Raw genomic sequence first — 22797 nt, 5'->3', positions numbered from 1 at the left:
TTATGAATATCCACACACAAAATTTTAACTCCTTTTATTTATTTTCTGCTAAAGTCTCCGTATTTTTATTTATATGGGTGTTCTTCCTACAGCTAGCTTCAGAATTATACATTGCACCTCACCTATTTTACCACCCAAAACAACTATTTTTTTTTAGTAAAAAAAATGGGGTCCTGAGGCAAACAATGGAGATATGGAGAAGTCTCCAGAGTTATTATAATCACTTAAGCAGTTATCTATGTGCCAACTGTAAGTGTTGTGGAGGTCCCAACAGCACAAGTAATCTGTGGTAAGAAGATGATCAAAGAAATGGATATTCTTATTCCTCCCTCTCACCTTCCCCCAGACCCACCCTACTGAAGTAGATATCAAGCATCTCCTTCAATAGAAGTTGCTTTCAGGTTCTGGCTAGGGAATACCCTCCCACACCCACCATAACCAGGTAGTGATGGGCCTTAAAAGTTATGACTCATATCCTGATCCTCTTAAGAGAAAGCCTTCCACCCTCCTTCTCTCCCACTATCTGCACAGAGATTACCATATCCAAGACAACCCCAAAATTAGCATGCAAAGCTTGTTAGTATATGCATATTTATTTCCTATAATACTAAATGGGTTTACATTTTATATTTTTCTAAAATTATCTTGAACTTTAAGAGTTATTGCAGCAGACCTATCAAATATCATAATTGGATTTTCTTATACTGATTTTAAATTAAAAATTAAAATCAGAAACTTGGAGGCTTGCTCTAGAAAGAAATTCCCTCTCCTTTGGTTACTCTCCTCACCATCCAAAAATATCGTGCAGAATGTTTTCTTGCCTTATCAATCACTGATTAATTTTTCTTTGTAGTGTTGAAACTAAGGGGAATATATGCAAAAAGGGGAATAAAGGTTAATGAGCATTCCATTAAGCAACCAAAAGCACCTTGAATGCCAGGTCTAAATTTTTTCCCAAATAATGGGTTGTGAATGACTGAACTAGAAAGAAAGCTTCAGGCTGGTAACTCTCAATACCAATTGCAATTTATCAAATATTTTCAAAAAACAATTTATGTTTTCAAAATGCATCATGAAAAAACCCACTCAATCAGTTCTTATTTCAAATAGGCAATATTATTCTATTTAGTTGAAAGTCTGCATTTGTATTTAAGTATATGCAGTATCTCAGCATATTAACAATATGTGTGTTGTTTGTTTGGCGTTGTTTTTCTTAAGAGCTATAATTTCTCCAAATAAATAAATAATAATAATAATAAAAACTATTGAAGAAAATCAGTGGATTCTCCTTGATGGAGAACTGAAATCTGCAACTTTGACCAAGTAGCCTGTTTTTGTAATACTCTAAGAAACGTGCCTTCGTAAGCCCTATTCTTCCATGACACTTCTTTCAAATAAGCAGGTAGGTTGAAAAGTTGCTAAGGTGACCACAGCCAGATCTTCACCAAGTGTCTATTCTATTCATTCCCAAAAGTGAAGAATTATATGGACTGTACTAATCAAATTGTTTTCATTTTCCTACTGTTCTTCATGTTAAGGACTATCGAGTACAATAGGATTCTTCACTGCAAAGTGAGAGTAGGAAAGAGCTCATGTTTCAAAACAGATTATAGATCTTCAGTCTGTATTCTGCTTACTCAGTTATCAGAAGGAAGACTTTAACAAAGAAAAATAAAAATATTGCTTAAAAGCATGTACCAAGTATGTCCATAACATTTATTTATTTATTATTTTTTGTGATGCAAGAAAGGACTTAACATCTGTTTTCCATGACAACAATCGTTATTATTCTGGAAGATGCTGGAATCAGAAAATTCCCACACTAATGAACAACTTCCCTGGTAAGATATATCTTTGAAAACAGGTTAAAAATAAAGACTATTTAGCCCAAACTAGAAATATTTTTCCCCAATTTACTTGAAAACATCTCTAGTGACAAAGACTCCAAAATCTAAACAGCCAATTCCACTTAAATGCTACTCCAGTACTTAAGAAGCCTCATACAGAATTCAGCTGACCAGCAAGGCACAGTTCTACTTTTTGGTACTCTCTACATTCCATTGCTTGACTAGATCTCCACCATACAGCTCCACTACACAGCTTAGACACCTAACTAACATATAAACAGTAATATTTTGGTGTCTGCATCAAGAACTATGTACTATCATCAGCTCCTCCTTTCAACTTTTTTTTTTTTTTCATTTTTGTTATAAATACAAGAAATGGAACTATAGAAACATTGGTTACATAGGCCATCTTGAGGTTATCAAGTCCATCCTCCCACTTGACAACAGTAGGTAAGTAAGCCATGGCTCCATCAAAACAAGTTCTTAAAACTTCCAAAATAGAGATTCCACATGGAGACTGCACAGCTTCTCAGGGTGACCTGTTCCTTTGCTCCACTACCTTCACACTGAAGTTTTCCTCTAATGATCATTCTGTAACTCTTAAGTCACAACTTCTGAGAGTTTAATCTTTATACATTATCTGCTACCACACAATGGTAGCTTGACCATCTTTGTCTTTGGAACTTCCCTCCAAGATGCTGTAGGCTGCTACTGGAAAATCCTCTTTCCTAGGCTAGGCTACACAAGTCTAGTTCCCTCACCACTACCAGGCAGAAGGGAAGAACAACCTCACCAGTCTCCTACCCATGCTTGTTCTAATGTAGCCCAGCTTTATCTCACCTACAATGAAAGGGCACTGTTGGCTCTTACTTAACCTGCCATCCATTCTCTACCATTCTGTACCCCCTTCTCCAAACCCTCCTTCCCTCCCCTTTCCAGCAGGGCTGAAGCTCCAGCAGTTGGTTCCCAGCCCATAACTGTGCAAAAGGTTATTTTGCCTGAGGTACACAACTTTCCACTTCTTAATGAAATTAATGTTGTTGTTAGCTTAATGCTCAAGATTACCCTTAACCATTCAGCACATCAGCTGCACCACCCAATTTAGTACTGTCTGTAAATTTGCTGAAGCTAAGAATTTGTCTCATCATCCCAGCTGTCAGTAAAAATAATGAACAATATCGAACTCTGGAGTAGTTTTCCCAGTTACCAACTGGTCTTTTAAACCACTGACTCCATTCTTTCAGCATAGTGACATAGCTAATTTTCTAATAATCAGGTTGTCCAGGGCATACTTCCTCAACACAAAAATATTAATGTGGTAGAAAAAGGTGTCAAAAGCCCTATTCAAGTGAATCAGGGTGAATTACCATCCATTGTTCTCCTTACTCACATAATCAGTCATTTCACAAAAGATGGCAGGTTGGTCAGACATGATTTCTTCTTGGTATCCATATGAACTAATAATGATAACCTTTATGCGTTTGAAAACAGACTGCAAGAGATTGTGCACCATGGTGTTCCTAGTCTTTCAAAGACTGAGGTGGTGCCTGTAATTCTCAACCTTTCTGTACAACAGGACGGTTTGTTCCTGATCTCTCAGTATGTTTTCTTTAGAAATCTGCCAACTCCTGGGCTCTCCTCTTCCCTACATGGCAGCTTCTCAGGAGTCTCTGCATAGCAATTATTTAAACTAACATCACAGTGCACCTTCTCAGCCTTCCTTCAGTCCCAAACACTGTCAGCTGGTGATTTCCACAGCCCAGCTACCACCTGTGGCAAGATTCACTCCCACCTCATCCCTGTTTGTGAGCAGCTGGTAAAAAACAGCACTAATCCCAATTGCTCTTTTTGGATTCATGTTCAGAAATTGTCACCAACAGAGTCTAGAAACTCCCTCACATTGCTTGCACAATGCCATGTTACCCTCCCAGCAAACTGGTGGCAGAGGGCTGAAATCCACCATGTGGCACAAGGCCTCCCATTGGACAACTTCTATTAATTGTTTGGAGATGACCTCACTTTCTCTGTCAGTTGGTTTGCAACCATCCCTCACCACAACACCATCAGTATTACTCTCCCTCCTGGTCTTGACACAGAGATTGGCCTTCTTTGTTGCTTAATACTTTGCGTTAGTGCAGACACATTCATGAATGCTCTTCTTTCTGAGAGGGAATATCATAGTCTCCCTTGTAGCCTTCTACCGTATATTATCTTCTCCGCATATATTGCTTCCTCATTTAATCCTGAGATTAGCTCTTAGGAAACCTTGTTTAAAATCCTTCCTGTTAGGTTAGCAAATCTGCCCACAAACATGCCTGTGCCTTCTTGCTGGTTTAATTCCATTGCTTCTTACCAGTTCTTCTTAAAACAAGGTGCTACAACCAAAGAAGTACAAGCCTTACTGATGACACCACTTATGCACTCTGGGCCATCCCTGGTCAGGCTGCCCCAGGAAGCAGTGGAGTTCCCATCCCTGGAGGTGTTTAAGAGAAGTGTGGACGTGCCATCAAGAGACACAGTTTAATGATGGGACTCAGTAGGTTAGTGTGATAGTTGGACTTGGTGACCCTGAAGGCCTTTTCCGACCTAGATGACTCTATGACCTTTGCTCGCAGTCCTGCAGTCACCTTTGATCTCCTCAAGGTCACGTTATTGGTGATCACGCAGATAAGCAGCAAGGGGCAGTAGCTCGAAGGCTAGATGGGCCTCAGCAACCTCTCTGCAACATCTCACATACAGGTGAGGAGCAAGTAAAAAGGTGAACCAGCGGATGGATGCCTTTATGCTATACAGTCACCAAACACTAACACCTCCTGCTGCTTCTTTGTGCTGGCCCAGTCCCCAAACCTAACATGTCCAACAAGCATTCTTCACACAAAAGGACTCACTCATCCTCCCCACTTGCTAGGATCCCAAAACAGTTTTTTAGATTAATAATTGTAGAGAGAGACGGAGCCTTTCTCTGCTGCCAGAAGTCATAAACTTCCAGCTTCCACCTTCCTGGAAACATGGGAAGAGGAGGGAACTACTACCACTCAAATAGCAAGAGAACACCAGTTACAGAAAGTCTGCTATTCATTTGTAAAACATAATCCTTGTTCCAGTATGGTAAAATTAGAATACTGGGCACAGAAGCATTCCTAAGGAGGGACAGTTCTTTCAGACAAGGTCTTTCTGTGCCTCCAGTCTCCTGAGGGAAGACAGTATGGAGAGAAGGCTGTGCCAGATTGATGGGAACATGATTTTATAATGCTCCCAGGAATAAAACAAAGCTGCTTCTGAAAATTGTGCATACTTTTTGAGGCTCTCATCCATAGCTCGATAGTACATTCCCTTATTTACGGGTAGTCCAAGTGTTCCCACACTAGAAATGCTTGGTATTGCATGACCAGTTATGAAAACAGTTCACTCAGTGGTGACAGAAGGATTGGATAACAATGATTTTCCCCATACTTCATTTGCACAGGGCTATTTCTTCTCTCACAGCCCCAGAGCATTCAAGCTTACCATAAACTGCTCCTTTTAACAGCAGTTAAAAGCCAGCATTTCTACCAGCTAACCAGTCTCATTTTTATTTCAGATTTTTCCTGCTTATAGGTAACATTTCTGAGAGTCAGTTTATTTTTCTCAAGAAACAGACTCATAAACAAAGAACAGATGAATCCTACTTTTCCTCTCCCTCCCCAGTAGGCTGTAAGCTTTTAGACTAAGGGTGGCAATCATTTTTTCTTCTCTTTACTCATGGAACTGACAAAAAAAAACAAACAAACAAACAAAAAAAAAAAAACAAAAAAGTGTTACTGCAGTTGGCCTGAGAATTTTTCATGCCCATAGCAAAAATATAAAAAGAGATCAATCTACTTACAGAAGACCTATAGAGAGAGGAACAGGCACCGTCTTGTAAAGATGTCTGAAGTTTGAAATGATGAACATCTAAACACAAAGCAGATAGCCTCAGCACTGACAACAGACAATGTGGATGGATGGTATGAACAACTGTCTTTGAGTCTTGTAATATAAAATATGGGAACAAATAAGAGGCCAAGGAGCATGTCCCTGGAAGTTGGTGCTTCTGTTGAGAGTCAATACTCTTTTGGGAGGAGATGGTGTCTGAGGTGGAGAGCATGGAAGGACAACAGCCTAGATATTAAGACAGCTTCAGCAGAGGAGACAGCTGGAAACAAAACCCGAGAGCTCTCTCTCTCTCTTTTTTTTTTTTTTTTTTTTTTTTTTTAATGAAAACCACAAGAACACATTCCTAAAGGGTAGAAACCAGACACAAATTATGGTGTGTCTAAATAGAGCTGCAGAACTCTCAGCCATTTTATACAGAGAATTACTCTTGCATAGGACAATCAATCTTCTTTTATGGCTGTGTTCTGCTATTTCTGTTTGAAATACCTATATATGTTAGCTAGCTCATTTCCAAATTTACCTGCACATTTCCATTTGGTGTGACTGAGGTGAAGGAACCTGTATGAACCATAACCAAGCAGCCAGTCGCAAAGGAAGTGGCATATTCCTCTCAAGAAGGAAAAGTTAAGAGAGTTATTCCTCAACAGTTTCAGAAACAGGGAAAAAAGGCAGCTAAGCTTCAGAACAAGACATTCAGAATCAGTATGTTAAAGGGATGTAGAAATGTAGCCTCATTCTTGTCCTGTGGCTTTTCAGCTGCTTCTGCTGGCTTCACACTGGCTGCTGAAGACACCTCAGATGAAAAACCCTGCAGAGGAACAAACCTAACTAATCAAACTGATCCTTGGGTTGGAAGCAACTTTTTACGCAAAAGTGCTTTACTTTGAATTCATAAAAAGGGATGTCTTAGCAGGAAAGGTGGCAAATTCATACTAAGGGTCATTAACTTACTCAGGTTGATCAAAAATATTTTTTCAAATGCTCACGTAAGCTAGGGATCAGACACATTAATGAAATTTAGTAGTCAGTCTGAAAACGTGACTCTAATAACATATGTAAAAACTGTATTTGTCTGGTATTTATTTACCTGAAGACAGGATCTATCCTTTGAAAGGAAAATAAAATAAAATTGAAAAATGTAATACAACGGCCTCTGGGAAAAGAGCTTTATTTATATTGCTTAATGCAAACTAGAGGAACTTTTTCCTCAGCTGGTAATATTAAACATGATGAGTCAAATGCAGTGGCGATGTTAATAAAAGTACAAGTTAGATGCTGGATATATTTGGCTTCAAGTGTAAAAGCAGCTTAACTTACTTGGATCTGGAACTCAGAAGAATGTCAAAACCAGCATTAATTACTTATTCAAGGCTCCAAAGGAGTATTTTACAGGAAGAAATGCAGAGGAAGGTAGAAAGTAGAACAAGCTTAAAAAGATCTGCTTTAACAAAGCCAAAACCAACTTCCATATTTTTTATGCTATGATAGCCATTCTGCTGCTGCTTTCCTGCACTCACCCAATGCCAAAGAAATTCAGAAAACAAAAATAGATTGAAAGATCTGCAGCCAAAATCCCAGTGCTAATGATTTTGAACCTCAGAGTAGGCACAAGACAGAGCAGGGGAGACAGGTAACTCTTAGCTGCTCTCTGCAGCTGACTACAGGTCCTCAGTAAAGCCTGGCTCACCTCTTGGGACGAGAAAGGTGGTACACAGGAGACCAGGCCTCAAAGGAAGCATAGAAAACACAAGCAAATCAACTGGTCTATGATTGCTGGTAGTCTTTTAAGGTACTAGAGACTATACATGTCCAACTCATTCACACAGGTGCAAATCAAACACAAGAAAAGAAGCCACATAAGCAAATAGAAAACTTTATAACAGAAATATCCACATGTACATTTGTCTTAATAGTGATTATATATAAAAAACTATTCATCCATGTTTTTTCTTGACTTAACACTTACAGAACAAGTAAGCCTTTGAACATTTTCCCAGTTTTCAGATGTTCCACTCTAGTTTTCCTCCTAAATGTAGATGTCAAAGCCAATTTTACTCACCAACAGCTGAATGTAACAAGGACACTGCAATACCTCAAGTACTGAAAATGCATTACTGTTGCTGATATACCACTTCTCTCTAGTACTTTCTCAGTATTCCTTCATCTAGAAAGAAGAATATTTCAAAGTGCTTCTCCATTATGTTAACTTGCAAGGCTTTTAAACGTTGTTCAGAGTCAGTTACTTTAACATGCTGAAAAAATTACTTACTTCTCTAAGGATATCTCTTGATATTTTTTCCATCATTCTTCTGCAATTAGAGTAAATGAGATCAAACCAACACCCTGTGGGGCAATCAGGCTCTTTTTTCCAAAGTACATTCTGCTATTATGGAAAAAACACTTTTGTTTACAGAAGTTAAAACTTTTACAACATGGGGGCTCTAAATTTTCCTTTCTCACCAGAACTCACATTATTAAGCTGAAAATCCAAACTAGCTTAGTTCTGGATTTTTGACAGCCTCATTCCAGAACTAATGTTGGCAGGGATATTTGAGGTTGCAGCACTCTTTTCCAAAGCATCACATCTTTTCTGTCGTGAGCAAGACCTCTCAAACTGAAGTAAAAGACAAATGAAGCAGCTCAGAAAAAACACTGAAATGGAAACTCTTGAAATAACTTCATATTAAACTTATATATGTATGTAATTGAGTGGTATATCATGAAGAGAAAATATTGAAGATCATGTGAGAAATTATGATCTATTTCTCCATTGAAATATTTTGTTTCAATTATTCTGCTCTCATTCAAACACAGATAGCTGCAGATAGTTTTCCCCTTGAAGAAAATGGAAAGATCAATCATTAAGCAGATTTTTTTTTTTTTTAATGAAAAAGAGAGCATGGAAGAAGATAAATTCTTGTATTTACAGGTACTAGAATCCAATAGAGGTGATGTGTGAACAAGCCTGAAGTGTGAACATTTGAACATTTCTGACATCAAAGGTATGAAACACTTTTCAGGTTGACAGACACATGTGGCAATTTTAAAACATCTGTTCTGAAAGGCAGCGTATCAGTATTGGGTCGTTTTTGTGTGCAGAAACTTTCCAGATTCACATTTATCATGTAAAAATGCAGTCAACACCTGATTTTCTTTAGGAGGTGGAATAGTCTATAGCCTCCCACAGTCCCCTAGATTTTCTGCCTTTCCTTTGTCATGGGAACTCTGCAGTCCTTTCTGCTCACTGAGAGCCTGGACAACTTCTCCTAGCACTTCTGCCCTGCCTGCCATCTCCTCTGCAGTCAAAACCCCCAAAGCTGTGGGTTACCGAGGGAGCAGATAAACTCTGCCCAGCTTTTAGAGCCTACATTGGTTGTCCAGTAGTAACCTCTTACCTGGATAATGCTTGAAGGTAGCATATCTCCCCCATAAAGCAGATGATAGGAATGAGGAAAAAAACATAATTTAAAAAAAAAAAAAAAAAGAGTAGGGATAGCTTAGGAAGGGTAAAAGCACATTTTCAGCCCGCATAGACTTCTGAAACACCAGTGATGACAGCTCATCCAACACCTGATGCTACCTTGAAATTACAGTAATGGACCTTCCCAACATTTTTTTCAGAGTTTACTTTGTTGCATTAGGTAGGATTTATCATGAAATAAGTAATGACAGTCATTGGTGATCAGATACTGGCTTAGCTGAAGCCTTGGTCACAGTATAACAACTCACAGAACCAGGGTCTTTTCTTCTGAAAAGACTCAGATACACATACTGCATAGCAGCACATGTTCTACAATATGCAGAGCTAACCTTTTTTTTCCTGTGCTTTGTCTGAACTTAAAAAAAAAAAAAAAAAAAAAAATTGTTTAAGTTTTGGTCTACATTCCTAAAAGAATCTTAACACTTCTTCATTACTCCAAGAAGGAGATATCAAATTTAACACTGAAATTTTCTAATTTTCTGTAGAAAAGTATCATTCTCTGTGCTTCAAATGTTTGCACTTGCCTCTGTAGCCTACATGGAATATAAAAGTTTCTAAGAAAAATATACAGAACTAAGGGAATTTCCTTTTGATAATCTGAGATTTGTGAGATAATTGCATTACTTTTCAGGATCTTACTAAGCAAAGGTACAGAACTACAAACATTCAAAAGTCACGAAGGCCATATTGTGAATTAAACTGCCCTTAGTTTTACTTATTTCCAAAACTGTATAATTAATTGGACTTCACTGAAGTGTTGGGTGAAAGAATCCTTAGAGCCCAACTGTATTGAGCATCGTGAGGTTCAGGAGAAATTCTTTACAGAAATTTTTCTCATAATTAAAAATGCAAAAATTTATTATGAAAGATACAGTATTGTCCATAACTCTCAATATTAGACACTCACACAAAGAGATACATCTTGAAAAAGCTATAAATAATCAAGGATGTGAACCAGGAGCTTGTTACAAGGTTTTTAAACAGAAAATTATGGTTTGAAGCGAAGTACCATTGAAAGCTATTTCCTAGTTTGCGGATGATTCCCAAAGAGTCAACAGTAGAAGACTCAACAGATTTGTTCTCAAAATTATTTATTACCTGTCAGAGGACAGAATGTGACTTAAAATAATTATTTCATTATGAAAATCTGCCCTCACTGAAGATAAGAGGGTTTAGATCAGCCAACAAAAGCCAACCTTTATAAAGGTACTCTCAAAACAAAATAAGCTCTGTGTGGAGTTATGATTTACCTGATAAAGAAACTCTGGTATTGGTGAAGCGGTGTAATAATAGCGCATGACCACACTGCAGTTAGATTTTGACTTTCAGTTTGACTTTCTACAAAGTTATCTTCTACATCAGTGACTAATTAAAAAAAAAAAAAAAAAAAAAAAGGACAAAGAAAGACTTTATCGTGTTTGATCTCTGTAAATCAAAGAAACCATAACAACACACTGTGGCCAAGCATCCCAAAAGCAAGTCAAGGAGATCATTAAGTCCCAGCTAACTCGCAATCATCTCTTTATCATAAAACACAGATCAAGGAAATGCAATGTAAATAAAAATTAGGTGAAAATGTTAGCACTTCCAAAATTGAATCTTTCATCACAAAGAGGTAGAGATGCTTGGCAGCAGTTGCTGGCCTTGCTCTAAGTTCTTAAGTTGAAAATGGGGTCATAGAAGAAAGCTTCAAAGTCCTGACATGAATGTCCCTGTTAAAATTCCCTACCTAAGGATGCACATATACTAAATAGGCACTTAGTATATGCTAACAGATTGTGACAAAAAGTTAGTTCTTCAAAGAAAAATGCATAAAATGTTCACAGTTGTTTGGACTGTGCTTGGCAATGCCAGAAAACTGGTCTAATATTTGTCATTTTATTGCTGGTTAACTTCTTGTTCTGATTGAGAACAAACACTGTTTCTCACTGCCCTCACACAAAGGATGGAGACTGGCAACCTGTGTGTGCCTGCAACAACCCATGCCCTAGCAGAACTGTCTGATGACTGCTGCAAGACGCCCAAGGGTTTAAGAGTTAAACACTCCATTTAGAACAGGCTGGAGAGCAAAGGCTGCTGGCAACCAATAAAAAGTTTATAAGGGCAGAAGTCACAAGGAGAAGGTTGGCAGACAATACTACTACTGTTACAAATAGCATCTTTGTCTGCTTACCAGCCCTGCAGCTGTAGGATAATTTACTCTTATCATCGACATTGTAAGGCATTTTTCAGTTTGGTATTTCCAAAGGGCTGGAAGAAATATATAAAAAAAAGGGGGGGGGGAGGAGGGGGAATAAGAAAAAGTTTTCTGCACAAGTCATAACTGTACAGATCTGCTGTTAAGGGCAGCTGTTTCTCAGAGCTGCAAAATATTCAGAATTTCATATAAAGATCTGATTCTCTGCTAGAAGCACAGGCTAGAAGCCAACTCATCAAAACCCCTACCAAAAATACAATTTTAACATCTGTTTGGACTTTCACTTATCTCACTGCTCCCAGACACTATTGATTATCATTATCTGCAAGTCTCCAGTATTTTAAAGAGCCGTGGCAAAGGGAAACAAAAGTGAGCATTTTAATACAAAGACAGATAGATACTTCTAGGGGAGAATGAAAACTGCAGTGCTGACTGGAATAGGAGTCTAACATCATCTCGTCTTTTATAAATACAGTGTCAATAGAAGGATTAAAATACAGCCTAAACTAAAATGTTTATTAGAACTATAATGAAGAATAAAGGATTTTGCCAAAGGAGAAGAGGAATTACATTATAAGAAACTGGCTGCTGGCTGCAATACACTTCCTGGGAAGGCCACAACTGTTGTCTTTTTCTTTGTAACAGTTTTCTCCTTATACCTTTGGTGTACTATGTGCTTGACTGAATCACAAGAACAGGATATAAAATTTGTTTGGTAGCAACTTCGCACAGTCGGAGTATGTAATAACAATTTTTGCTTAGCAAAGTAATCTCATGCTTGCCTTGGAAAATGAAAACTTTCAGAACATTAGAACCCTAAGCAGGAAGGCTACATGCTTGAAGAATTCCAGAATACTTCCCAGTTGGAATGATATAGATGCTCCTACATCTGCTCCAAAAGAGATGTCTTCTTTTCTTCTCATCCTCCACTACTCATATGAATTGAGGGTAAATGATGTGTACGTTGGAGACCTGCACAGGAGTTTTTACAACCTTCACAGCTCAACACCAAGAAAAGGAAGAGAAGAGTCTTCTCTTTACTCCATTAAGTCATCTTTGCATACAACAGGAAAGTCAAACAGCCTCTCTCCCTTACTACCTACCACAGGATTATTTCTTCAATTTGTGATTCACAACATATAAAAGAAAATCACTGTGTTCAAAATTCTACCACGACAGAAGACAAAGATGAGTTGCTGTGATTCTTCAGTCTCTTCATAGGTTATAGACCAAGAACAGATAGAAAACTGCTGAACAGGAGAGCCCTGCTGGTATTTGCCTACCACTTTTGTTGCATAAACATTCCTATAATTAAGAACTAGAACCAAGAAGCCTTCAAGCATACAGATGCAAAAACCTAGTGGACCATATCACCAGAACCACTTCTAGACTAAAGGGACAAATTTTTTGTTTAATTGTTCAAAGCAGTACAGTTATATTTGTTTATGTTCCTCTAGCACAATACAGACCAACAGCAAATATTGATCATTCACAGTGACATATAAAGTAAGATTTAACAATTATCAGACACCAGAGGAGGGAGAAAGTCATACAGTTTCTACTATAAGTAACAGGTTATATGCTTTTGGGGAAAAAATAGTTGTTTTTTTGTGTGCTTTCAGGTATTGAAACAGGTTGCCCAGAGACATTGCAGTCTGTTCTTGAGGTTTTAAGACCTGACTGGATAAAGCCCTGAGTAACCTGGTCTGTCTGCACAGCTGTCCCTGATTTGAGCACAACATTGGGCTGAATTACCTCCTTAGGTCTTTTCCAAACTGAGTTATCTTATGCCTGCATGTCCTATTAGGCAAAACCACACTCAAATAAGCAGGATTATTCCTGAAGATTTTAAGGCTTCTTGACCAACCTGCATGTTGCAGAGGTTAGCTTCATGATATACCTGTATGTGAATTAAGAACAATTCCAACAAACTGAAGTTCTAGACGCTGCATGGCCAAGAGCATCCTGAATTCACTATCTATCATCCGTCTACTTATGGCAGCAAATTTCTTTTAAAGATGTATACACATACACACAAATGTATACACAAACGTATATAAAGATGTATATACATACACAAACATGCATATGTAGTTTATACATAGGTATGCAGGTATATAGATTATAGAGCATTCTGCAGAATCATACAACTCACTGGAGCTGTGACACTGTAAAAGGGCTCAGGAGATCTCTGTAGCATAAGTACCATATACTCTAGCATACCCTTTTTCCAAATACTCTCCAGTGGCCAAATGATGCAAAGATTCTGTCCTGAGGGGCTTCACTTCCTTGAAGTATGGAGATGCACTTAAAACTGAAGCCTTCTGCACAAGGTGAGGAAGCACTTGACCAGTTGGAAGGGGTTGGGGGGAGCAATTTCGAACACAACAGAACCAAGTGGCACCAATACTTACTTGGCAGGCATTATAAATCAACTGGTGTTCCAATTTTTTGATCCCTAGAATCTGTTGAAACATTTCATAAAGCTGTTCCTTGCTCAGAATCAGCTCCGATACAGCACTTAAGGCCATTCTATTCGGCTGTTTGCAAAAGTCCTCTTCTCCCCTGTATATGGCATCATATTTGGCTAGCCAAGAACTTAACACTGTTTCTTTGCTCAATCCATCAATTTCTGGCAAACTTCGGACCCTCTTTTCTATGTTTTTCTTAAAAACATCTCTAAAGTCATTTGCAGAACATCCTCCACTGTGAACCATTCTTGCAACCCGGTCACTCTTGAGAAACACCTTTTGCAAAAAAAAAAAAAAAAAAAAAAGGAGAGAGAAAAAAAAAGAAGTTAGGCATGGACACAGAGAAGAAACAATCTCTTAATAAAGGGGTGTTATTGAAGGCTAATATTTTCTTCCTATGTGGAATGGCTTTGTTGGGAGGAGTTCCACAGGTCAAAGTTGCTCCATTTTTCATAAAGAAATAATGAATAAATACATGTTCATAAGTAATAAATAATACATGTTCATGTGAATAAGTAATGAATAATTACATGTTCATAAAGTAAGTTTCTGCATTGAACAAATACTTAAGTAGCTGTTAAAGTACTTCTACAATAGCTAAGCTAGAATGAAGTCTAAATTAACCTCAGCTAATTGAAAACTTACCTACAAGATTTCATTAATCTTTCCTCCATTAAAATCACAGGAGTCTGAAGATACTTGCAAGTAACTCATGAAGAAGCTACATTGTCTTAAAACTTGGCAGTATAATGAGTGAAAAAAATTATCTTTAAGATAGCTAGGTATATCTAGGAAGAGGAGACAGAAGTCCAGAAAAGGAGGAGAAAAAAAAAAAAAAAAAAGAAAAAGAAAAAAGAAGAAGCACTAGAGAATTATTGCAATCAGTATTAACGATAGAGAGAAGAAACACTCAAAATGCAAAAAATAAATGGTTTTACTACTGTGGATACAATATTGGAGAGCACAGAATTCTCTGTGTAAACAAACAAACAAAAAACAACACCAAAAAACCTCCCAAGTACACATAATATAAAATGTGACAAAGCAAATTACTGCAACGAATCACATCATTCTGCAAGAGCTTTTCCATGTTCAAGGGCAGTTACATCCATCTCTTCTAACATTGACCTTGCCAAGCTTGATCTTTCCAGCCACTGCATGGACAATTGATTTCTAGTAATAAGTCTCATGACACTACACAGTTCTACTAAATACAGCCAACAAAGAGATGATGTCTGTGGCATGTCCAGCATTTTAAACAATAGACACGTGCATTGCAGAAGCTATAAACTGCATACTGGTGTTGAACAGGTCCCCAGGGGAGAACCACCCAGGAGGGAACCAGTCAACTTCCCACAGCAGAGGGAGATGGATCCGAGCCCTCCAGCCTGCAAGGCAGGAGTGTGCAGGGGGTCAGCTTGAGTGCCAAACCTACACTTCAAGCACAGCTGAAACACAAAGAAAAGATTTTATACCATTTGATACCATGTGGTCAGATTCTGACCATTTTCTCTCTGACCTTTCTGACCATATTCTCTCTTCAGTCAGATGCCATGAAGTCGAAGAAGAAAAAACTGTACACTTTCAGGTGATTATTTTTGTGACCAAGAGCTATTAAAATGCAATGAATGGAGATTACAGCACAGCAGACCTCTGTCAACAAGTACCATCATGTTATAAAAGACAGCGCACCTAACAACCACCCTAAACATTACTGTGATTCATCTGGAAAAGACAAAGCAGAGGAGTAGGAACACAGCTAAAAAGTTGAGCAGAGAGGAGTACAAGGATGGAAACATGACAAGAAAACCATATCCTAAAAATCCCAGTGCTTGTTGATCCACGTTTTTCCTGTAGAATCTTTAAAATGCAGCTACCTAAAAAATCAATCTTTTAATAGATATCCTTATTGACGTTGTACTGAAGGGTGCAGATTAAGCCTTAGAGAAGTTGGCCCAAAAGCTTAAACATCACCATTATTTCTATTCACATTTTATGCTTTGTCTGTACCATGATGAACTTCTTTATTTGGAAAAACAACCATCTAAGGTGAAACTTTTATCACTAAAATAGAGTTGACATGGTTACAGTCAATTAATGATGAAGCTAATTTCCTTAAAATGCCGCACAAATATTGAATCTCTTTTCAAAACAAACAATAGTCAGAAATTCCACTTGGCAATAAAACTTATCAACACAAGCAGGTACAAGGATATTAAGCCTTTCCTTGTTCCAGCAGTCTGCAATTACAATTAATTCATCCCTCCAACAGCTTCACTGAAAAGAAAATGGAACAAAAATATTAAAAAAAAAAAAAAGATGACTCCAGACTAATTTCAGCTATTTCATTTTGTCATAAACAGCTTTAAATCCTCAATCATGTTAGTTTATATATCTAATGAGAAAAGGCAGATGCAGAAGAAAGAATGAAAATGAGAATACTTATGTGGTCTTCCCCTGCAAAAAAAACCCTCATGTTTATCCAAGATTGCATTATCTTATAAATAACATATATAACTGGATCACTCTAATAAATATATATTTATACATGCAAAATACACACTGCAAAATCATCAGAGTATTATTTACCTCTCATTACTTTCTTTTAGTCATATTATTCAAAACAATTCAGAATGCAGGGGTGAAAAGCCACTAGAACTTGACTTACAAACCAGAATAATTCAAAACTTATTTCTGATTTTGAACTTGGTTTTCTAGGAGATGCCAGTAAAAATCTGTTCCATTTTTCAGCACTTACGTGTGAAATGAGAGTACCATTGTAACATTTGTTTTCTGCAGCACTAAGAGAGTAATGGCATATTGATGTAGAGCAAAACAGATTTTTATATAGGTATGTGCAAATGCAATATGTATATATTCCATATCCCTCATCAAAAAAAAAAAAAAAAAAAAAGAGAGAGAAAAAGAGAAAAACAACCAAAAAAAAATAAAGGATTAAAAAAATAAAAAAAGGATTCAAATTCAAATAAAACCAAACATGGTCTTTCAAGAATTTGAAGCAACTTGATCACTGCAAATTAACACCATTTAAAACAACGTACATAATCCATCTTTTCAAGAGTCATCAATATAGATGCTGCCACTCAAACAGAAAATGCTTGTAACAGTTTTTAAATATATAAGATACAAGAGAGCATGCTAAATGGATATATCTGACCTTAAAATGTGTTTTTTTTCTGAAGTGCTCCATCAAGAATTGTATTTGAATTAAATATTCATAAATTATCCCAATATATTTTTTTAGCAAAATCTATGGTATGATTAAAGACAATTATTCAAAATATAAACCCAAGGTATCTGGATGGGTCTGAAGAGGAATCCATCTGACCTAAAGCTCTTATCATCCTTCTTCATTTTGAATGGCAATTTACCACCATTTTTCCTGAAGGGAAAAAATTTAACAATCTTTAAAATGAACTACTTGTATTTGCGATACTTAAGAAATAATAGTAACACTTTAATAGAAAGATTCTGTTTTTAAGCCCTTGTTTGCAGCAGAAAACCATAAGAGAATGAAAATTCAGTTAGAAGTGTACTGTATGTGCTTCAGATTCAATACAATAAGATGCATTAAAAAGCTATTAAACGTCTTGGTATTCCTGTTCCTGAAATACTTATGGTACACTTCACACTAAATGCAAAATCCTTTGCTTCAGTTGTATTTCCTGAGATTTGATTCCTCAGTTTTAAAGCTTTTCTGAGCCATTTTACACCTGCTATTTTTTTTCTTCTGAATAGAAGCTTGTAGGAATTGCTACTGTATGAAGAATGTTTGGTCACTAGTTTCATGCCAATTGGGTTTCCACCATCATTCCAGAAAGCCCACCTGGCTGAGTACCTGTGGCTCCAGAACCCAGACTGGGATTACAAATCAGGATACTTGCACTCCTTACAACACTGCTGACAGTCTCGACAGCATTCATTTTTGCAGCAAAACACATAAGCTTTCACAGTGTTCTTAACACAGTCCTCTAGTTTCTCTTCAATGTGGATTATTTGCATAACCACCCCCCATAGGGAAAATATTTGTGTTGATACATATCTTTAAAGCAAAACAGTAATTAAGTACATTCACTGAGTTGTCAGCTGTTCTTCCTTTTATTCCTGTACTTGGACTGTCTGATCATGAGGCTTAGTTCTAATTAAATAATCATTCAAAACCTCTAGTGCTAAAATGTTATCTCAAGTCTCTGGAAAGAAAATATTATTAGATGTTTTAATGTAAAATACAAAATATCAGACAAATTTATTGTACGGACAAAGAAAACTAATTCTACAGGGAACTGTACTTAGTAGATCAGGCTTGATCTTCAGAAACCCTCATATTATTTAGAAATACTTTGACAAAAGCCGAAGTTTCTAATGAATTACTTTCTGTTTCTAGCAGTATTTTCTTGACTTCCTCAAAGAAATTCTAGGGTGATGCTCTTTGCCAGCCACCATTTGAACTTTTAGTGTCATTTTTGTGTCCTTGAATCTAAGTCAACACCAACTCCCCATGTTACATACTGCTAATAAGCTACCAAACACCGAAAAGAAAGGCTCTACTAAAACATACACTGCATTGCATTAAAAAAAAAATGGCTGTTAAAACCCATGTTTTGATGGGTCTAATACATCTATCATGAGACATTTTTTCAATGCATATTATTCAGAGTCCTTCTAATTATTCCTGGATGGAGCCATAAGTACAGTCTTTGATAGATATCATATCATAGCCATTCAAAGATGATCAAGTAAAGAATTAAAAATCAAAACAAAAAAAAATGCCTCAAATGCATCTTTCTTTATAATTACAGTGACAATCATTTGCATGTATCTACTGAAGTATGATTTAAATTCATTTTTATCCAATAATTATATTTATGAAATTTCAACTGTTGCAAATGATAGTAAAAAGCTTAATTCAAAATAGTCTGTAGCACTACATAGTTACAATAGAAGTATATTTCTGTTTAGTGATGAAAATCATAATTTAGGAGTGCCTAAAACTCAAATGTTGGAAATATTAGACAAAGGACTGTTTTTTCTTGTAGCACATACCCCTTGAATAATATCTTTACTTATCATATACCTTACCAAATTTATCAAATTAGATATGAAAGCAACACAAACATGATAATTTTTTTGCCTTCCACAAAGCTTAGAAAAAACATTATTGATACACCAAAGAGTTTGCGTAAACTCAACTGTAGCTAACCTTCACCTTTTCTTTGTAAAAAGATTAAATTGAGGTCTATTAGGCCACATGCTACTACCTTTTATACATGTTTTACTTCATTTGAAAGACCCAAAGAGAGAGTTTTCTATTAAGGTCACCTTTTTAGCCCATGTAGAAGAAAAACAAAACAAAACAAAACAAAACAAAAACAAACAAACAAAAAAAAACCAGTTATAAATATCTATAATGTTTCTACCAGTTTGTATAAGTGGTGTTATTATTAAAAAATAACATTTTGCAATCCTGCTACACATACCACTAAAACATGACCTTTCAGCTACTTGCTTATGTATCAGCTCTCTTGGTAGAGCCTGATTCAGCTCTAGGCACAATACCAATTGGCAAAGCACCAAGTTGGCGCTGATCAAATTATTTTACAAGCCCTTTTATTCTCAGGCAGGGAACTCTGCAAAACAGTTTGATAAAGAGAAAAAAAGTGGATTTACCTCCCCCCCTCCCCCTTTTTAAACAAAGGACTGAAGAAACAAACAAACAGAAAAGCGCACTCCCAATGGATGTACCTTACATAAAAATTGAAATATATATGTATTCACATTACAATTTTTAATCAAAATCTTACTTTCATACTAACATTCTCTTCTAAAGTAAAACATAAAAAGCAAAGCCCCAATATTTTAATTGCAAAAAAATATTGATTATCATACAAATCTGTGGTGTTGCAGAACACCACATATATTTGTGCTATATTCTGTGCTATGAAATAAAAATGCCTCATTTTAGGTAAGTTTTAAAGGAACACCTTTTTTTAAACACAAAAGTGCCTTCTTGCTAGCCGCATGAAAACTGAAATGTTAATTTTAGAGATATAGATATGTCCATATATAAAAATGCATGTGTCTAAGTATGTAAGTATTCATGTATATATACACACTGGCAGACACAAACAGAAAAGCCTTCGTCAGTCCTGGTCATCCAGTACCATTTTGGAGACAAACTGAATTCAGCTGTAACTTACTGCTTCTTATGTTTTGAGCACAACTTGTGCGTAGCAACAAAACACAGGATTTAATTTAAGCTGAACTTCCTTTGATCTTTTCAAATTCAAGAGGATACTGAGAAGACATAGAAACACCACAAAATTGATCTATCAGACTGAAAAGGAAGTTCCTTACTCATACACAGGTGTCCCCTGTGCACCTTCCACTAGCAAAACTTCACTCAGTTTCTCTTCTTCATTAAGCAAAGCAGTACTGGGACCTTCATTAGCCATAAAAGCAGCTAGAATTTTTTCTTTGTTGTTGACAGTCACTGCTGTTCCTGCATCTCTGAGGAGATCGTATTGACACACTAGACACGTCTTACACCTTAACAGCCAGGGCTTGGTGCATCTATCATGGAAAAGGTAGACGCAGCTCAAAATGCACACTACTTCTCTGGGACAGTAAACTTCCAGACACACTAGATATCATCTGAATCAGCTCCCTTATCACTTTTTTGTTGTTGTTGGTTTGTTTTGTTTTTTAAACAGAATTCAAGTTAGCTAGTAGCTTTTTTCACTTCTGTTAAATTCTGGCATCTCTTGGTATCCTTCATGTTCCAGCAAAGTAATAGGTGGAGTAAAACACCTCAGCAACTCTACACAATGAGGGACTCTAAATAGTGGTTCACCCAGGAGTCCTAGTAGCTTCCTGCTTCTGTTGCTACAATCATTTGTCTGCCACTGCAAATTAAACATGAAATGTCTTCCATATTGCCAATCATATCTCTAACAGTATCTTCTGCTCCAATGAGAACCATAGTAAATGCTTCATTACCTATACTTGGACAGTTCTAGGTGATCACGCTGACTGTTCCATTTGCTGGTGCAAACTTAGTTTGCTTGTGAAAGTACACTATCCCCTCCTAATTAGGCCTATTCCAAATCTTCAATTCTCTTGGACTCCTATTAAGAAGCTGCAAGCTTTTCAGTGTTGCTACTGAGAAGACGCCACCAATCCAGACATGTTCTTTAATGGTGAAGTTCTTGCAACGGCTCCATTACACGCCAGTTTCCACACTGCTCTCTTCCCAGCCTGGAACAAAATGCTCTAGCAGGGACACCTCCCACCAGACCAGGTTGCTCTAAGTCCATCCGACCTGGCCTTGAACATTTCCAGAAGATGTGGCATCCACAGCTTCTCTGGGCAACCTGTTCCAGTGCCTCAACAGACCTCTGACAGAATAATTTCTTCCTAGTATCTAATCTAACCTACCCTCCTTCAGCTTAAAGCCATTACTCCTTGTCCTGTCACTACAGTCAGTCCCTGACAAAGAGCCCCTCCCCAGCTTTCCTGTAGGCCCCCTTTAGGTACTGGAAGGCCGCTGTAAGAGAAGGCTCTGGGGAAACCTCCATGCTGAACAACCCCAGCTCTCTCAGCCTGTCTTCACAGGAGAGGTGCTCCAGCCCCTTGATCACCTTTGTGGCCCTCCTCTGGACTCAGAGTACTTCCACGTCTGTCTTGTGCTGGGGGCCCCAAAGCTGAACACAGTACTCCATGTGGGGTCTCCCAAGAGAAGACTAGAGGTGGAGAATCACCTCCCTTGCCCTGCTGGTCAGAATCCTTTTGATGCAGCCCAGGATACAGTTGGCTTTCTGGGCTGCAAGAGCACATTGCCAGCTTGTGTTAAGCTTCTTGTCAAGCAACACCCCCAGGTCCTTATCCCTGGGACTGCTCTCAATCCATTCTCTACCCAGCCTGTATTTGTACTTTTGGTTGCCCTGGCCCAGATGCAGGATCTTGTACTTGGCCTTGTTGACTTTCATAAGGTTCACGCAGGCCCACCTCTCAAGCCTGTCCCTCTGAATGACAGCCCTTCCCTCCAGCACGTCAACTGCACCAAACTGAGCTAATGGCATCAGCTTGGTGCCATTAGCAAACTTGCTGCCAATTCTTCCTGCCCCTCAGGAGCACTGCTATAGAAAAACACTGCTGTGGACAGAAATACTCAGCAAACTCATTTTGTAACCTCCCTCTCTCGGCCAAGAAGAAACACACTATAAGGACACTCTTCCCAGGTGGAGCAGGAGCTTGTCACAGGGCCAAGTTTGCTGGGAGTTGAGTTGCTTTACATGACTGCCACCGGCGATAGTGGCACCATTGCCCTTCAGCTGGTGGGAGTCCCCCTGGGCAGCTGGGATGTACCTCCCAGTCCCCTGTGTTGTGGTGCTCCCGTGTCAATCACCTCTGCTCAGTGCAGAGCAGTAAGATTTAAAAGATTTTGGTGAGGGTTATACAGACGTAGTGAGGATGGACCCACTGTCCCCAAAGTAGCAGCTGCCTCTTGCTTTATCCATTTGACACCGCTACGTACTATGCAATACTTATATACTATAATTGTTGAATACCAATGCACCCATACAGACCTTTAAAGTTTAATCTTCTCTTTCTCTTGAAAATAATTAATGAGCACATTTCATTGTAACACATGCAAGGAATGTTCAGCCTCTGAAAGCATCATGCATTCTACCTTTCAGGTGTTTCAGGAGTTTTTAAATGGTATTCCACACACAAATTATAAGTGTACTTCAATGTAAGTGCCACACACTGTGTCTGCTACACCACCTCATACAACTGATATGCCAGCTAGTTAGTTTTCTAAGTCTCAAACTTACTTTTTCATCCCAATATACTGCAACTGAGGTC

The 22797-nt window shown here is 37.7% G+C and overlaps 1 protein-coding gene across 22 annotated transcripts in view; it reads right to left on the bottom strand.

Moving 5' to 3' along the window:
• The window catches only part of CADPS2 (calcium dependent secretion activator 2), a 315235-nt gene that overhangs the window by 196102 nt on the left and 96336 nt on the right, over window positions 1-22797 (bottom strand). For all 22 annotated transcript variants that reach the window (XM_035331849.1, XM_035331889.1, XM_035331938.1 and 19 more), the window contains exon 3: window positions 13855-14187. In XM_035331849.1, coding sequence (XP_035187740.1) covers window positions 13855-14187 — 333 coding nt within the window. The remainder of the gene's footprint in view (window positions 1-13854; window positions 14188-22797) is intronic.

Source organism: Oxyura jamaicensis, chromosome 1 (assembly GCF_011077185.1).
Source record: "Oxyura jamaicensis isolate SHBP4307 breed ruddy duck chromosome 1, BPBGC_Ojam_1.0, whole genome shotgun sequence".
NCBI lineage: Eukaryota > Metazoa > Chordata > Aves > Anseriformes > Anatidae > Oxyura > Oxyura jamaicensis.
Note: the sequence above shows the minus strand (reverse complement) of the source record. Positions and strands in the feature narration are given on the sequence as shown.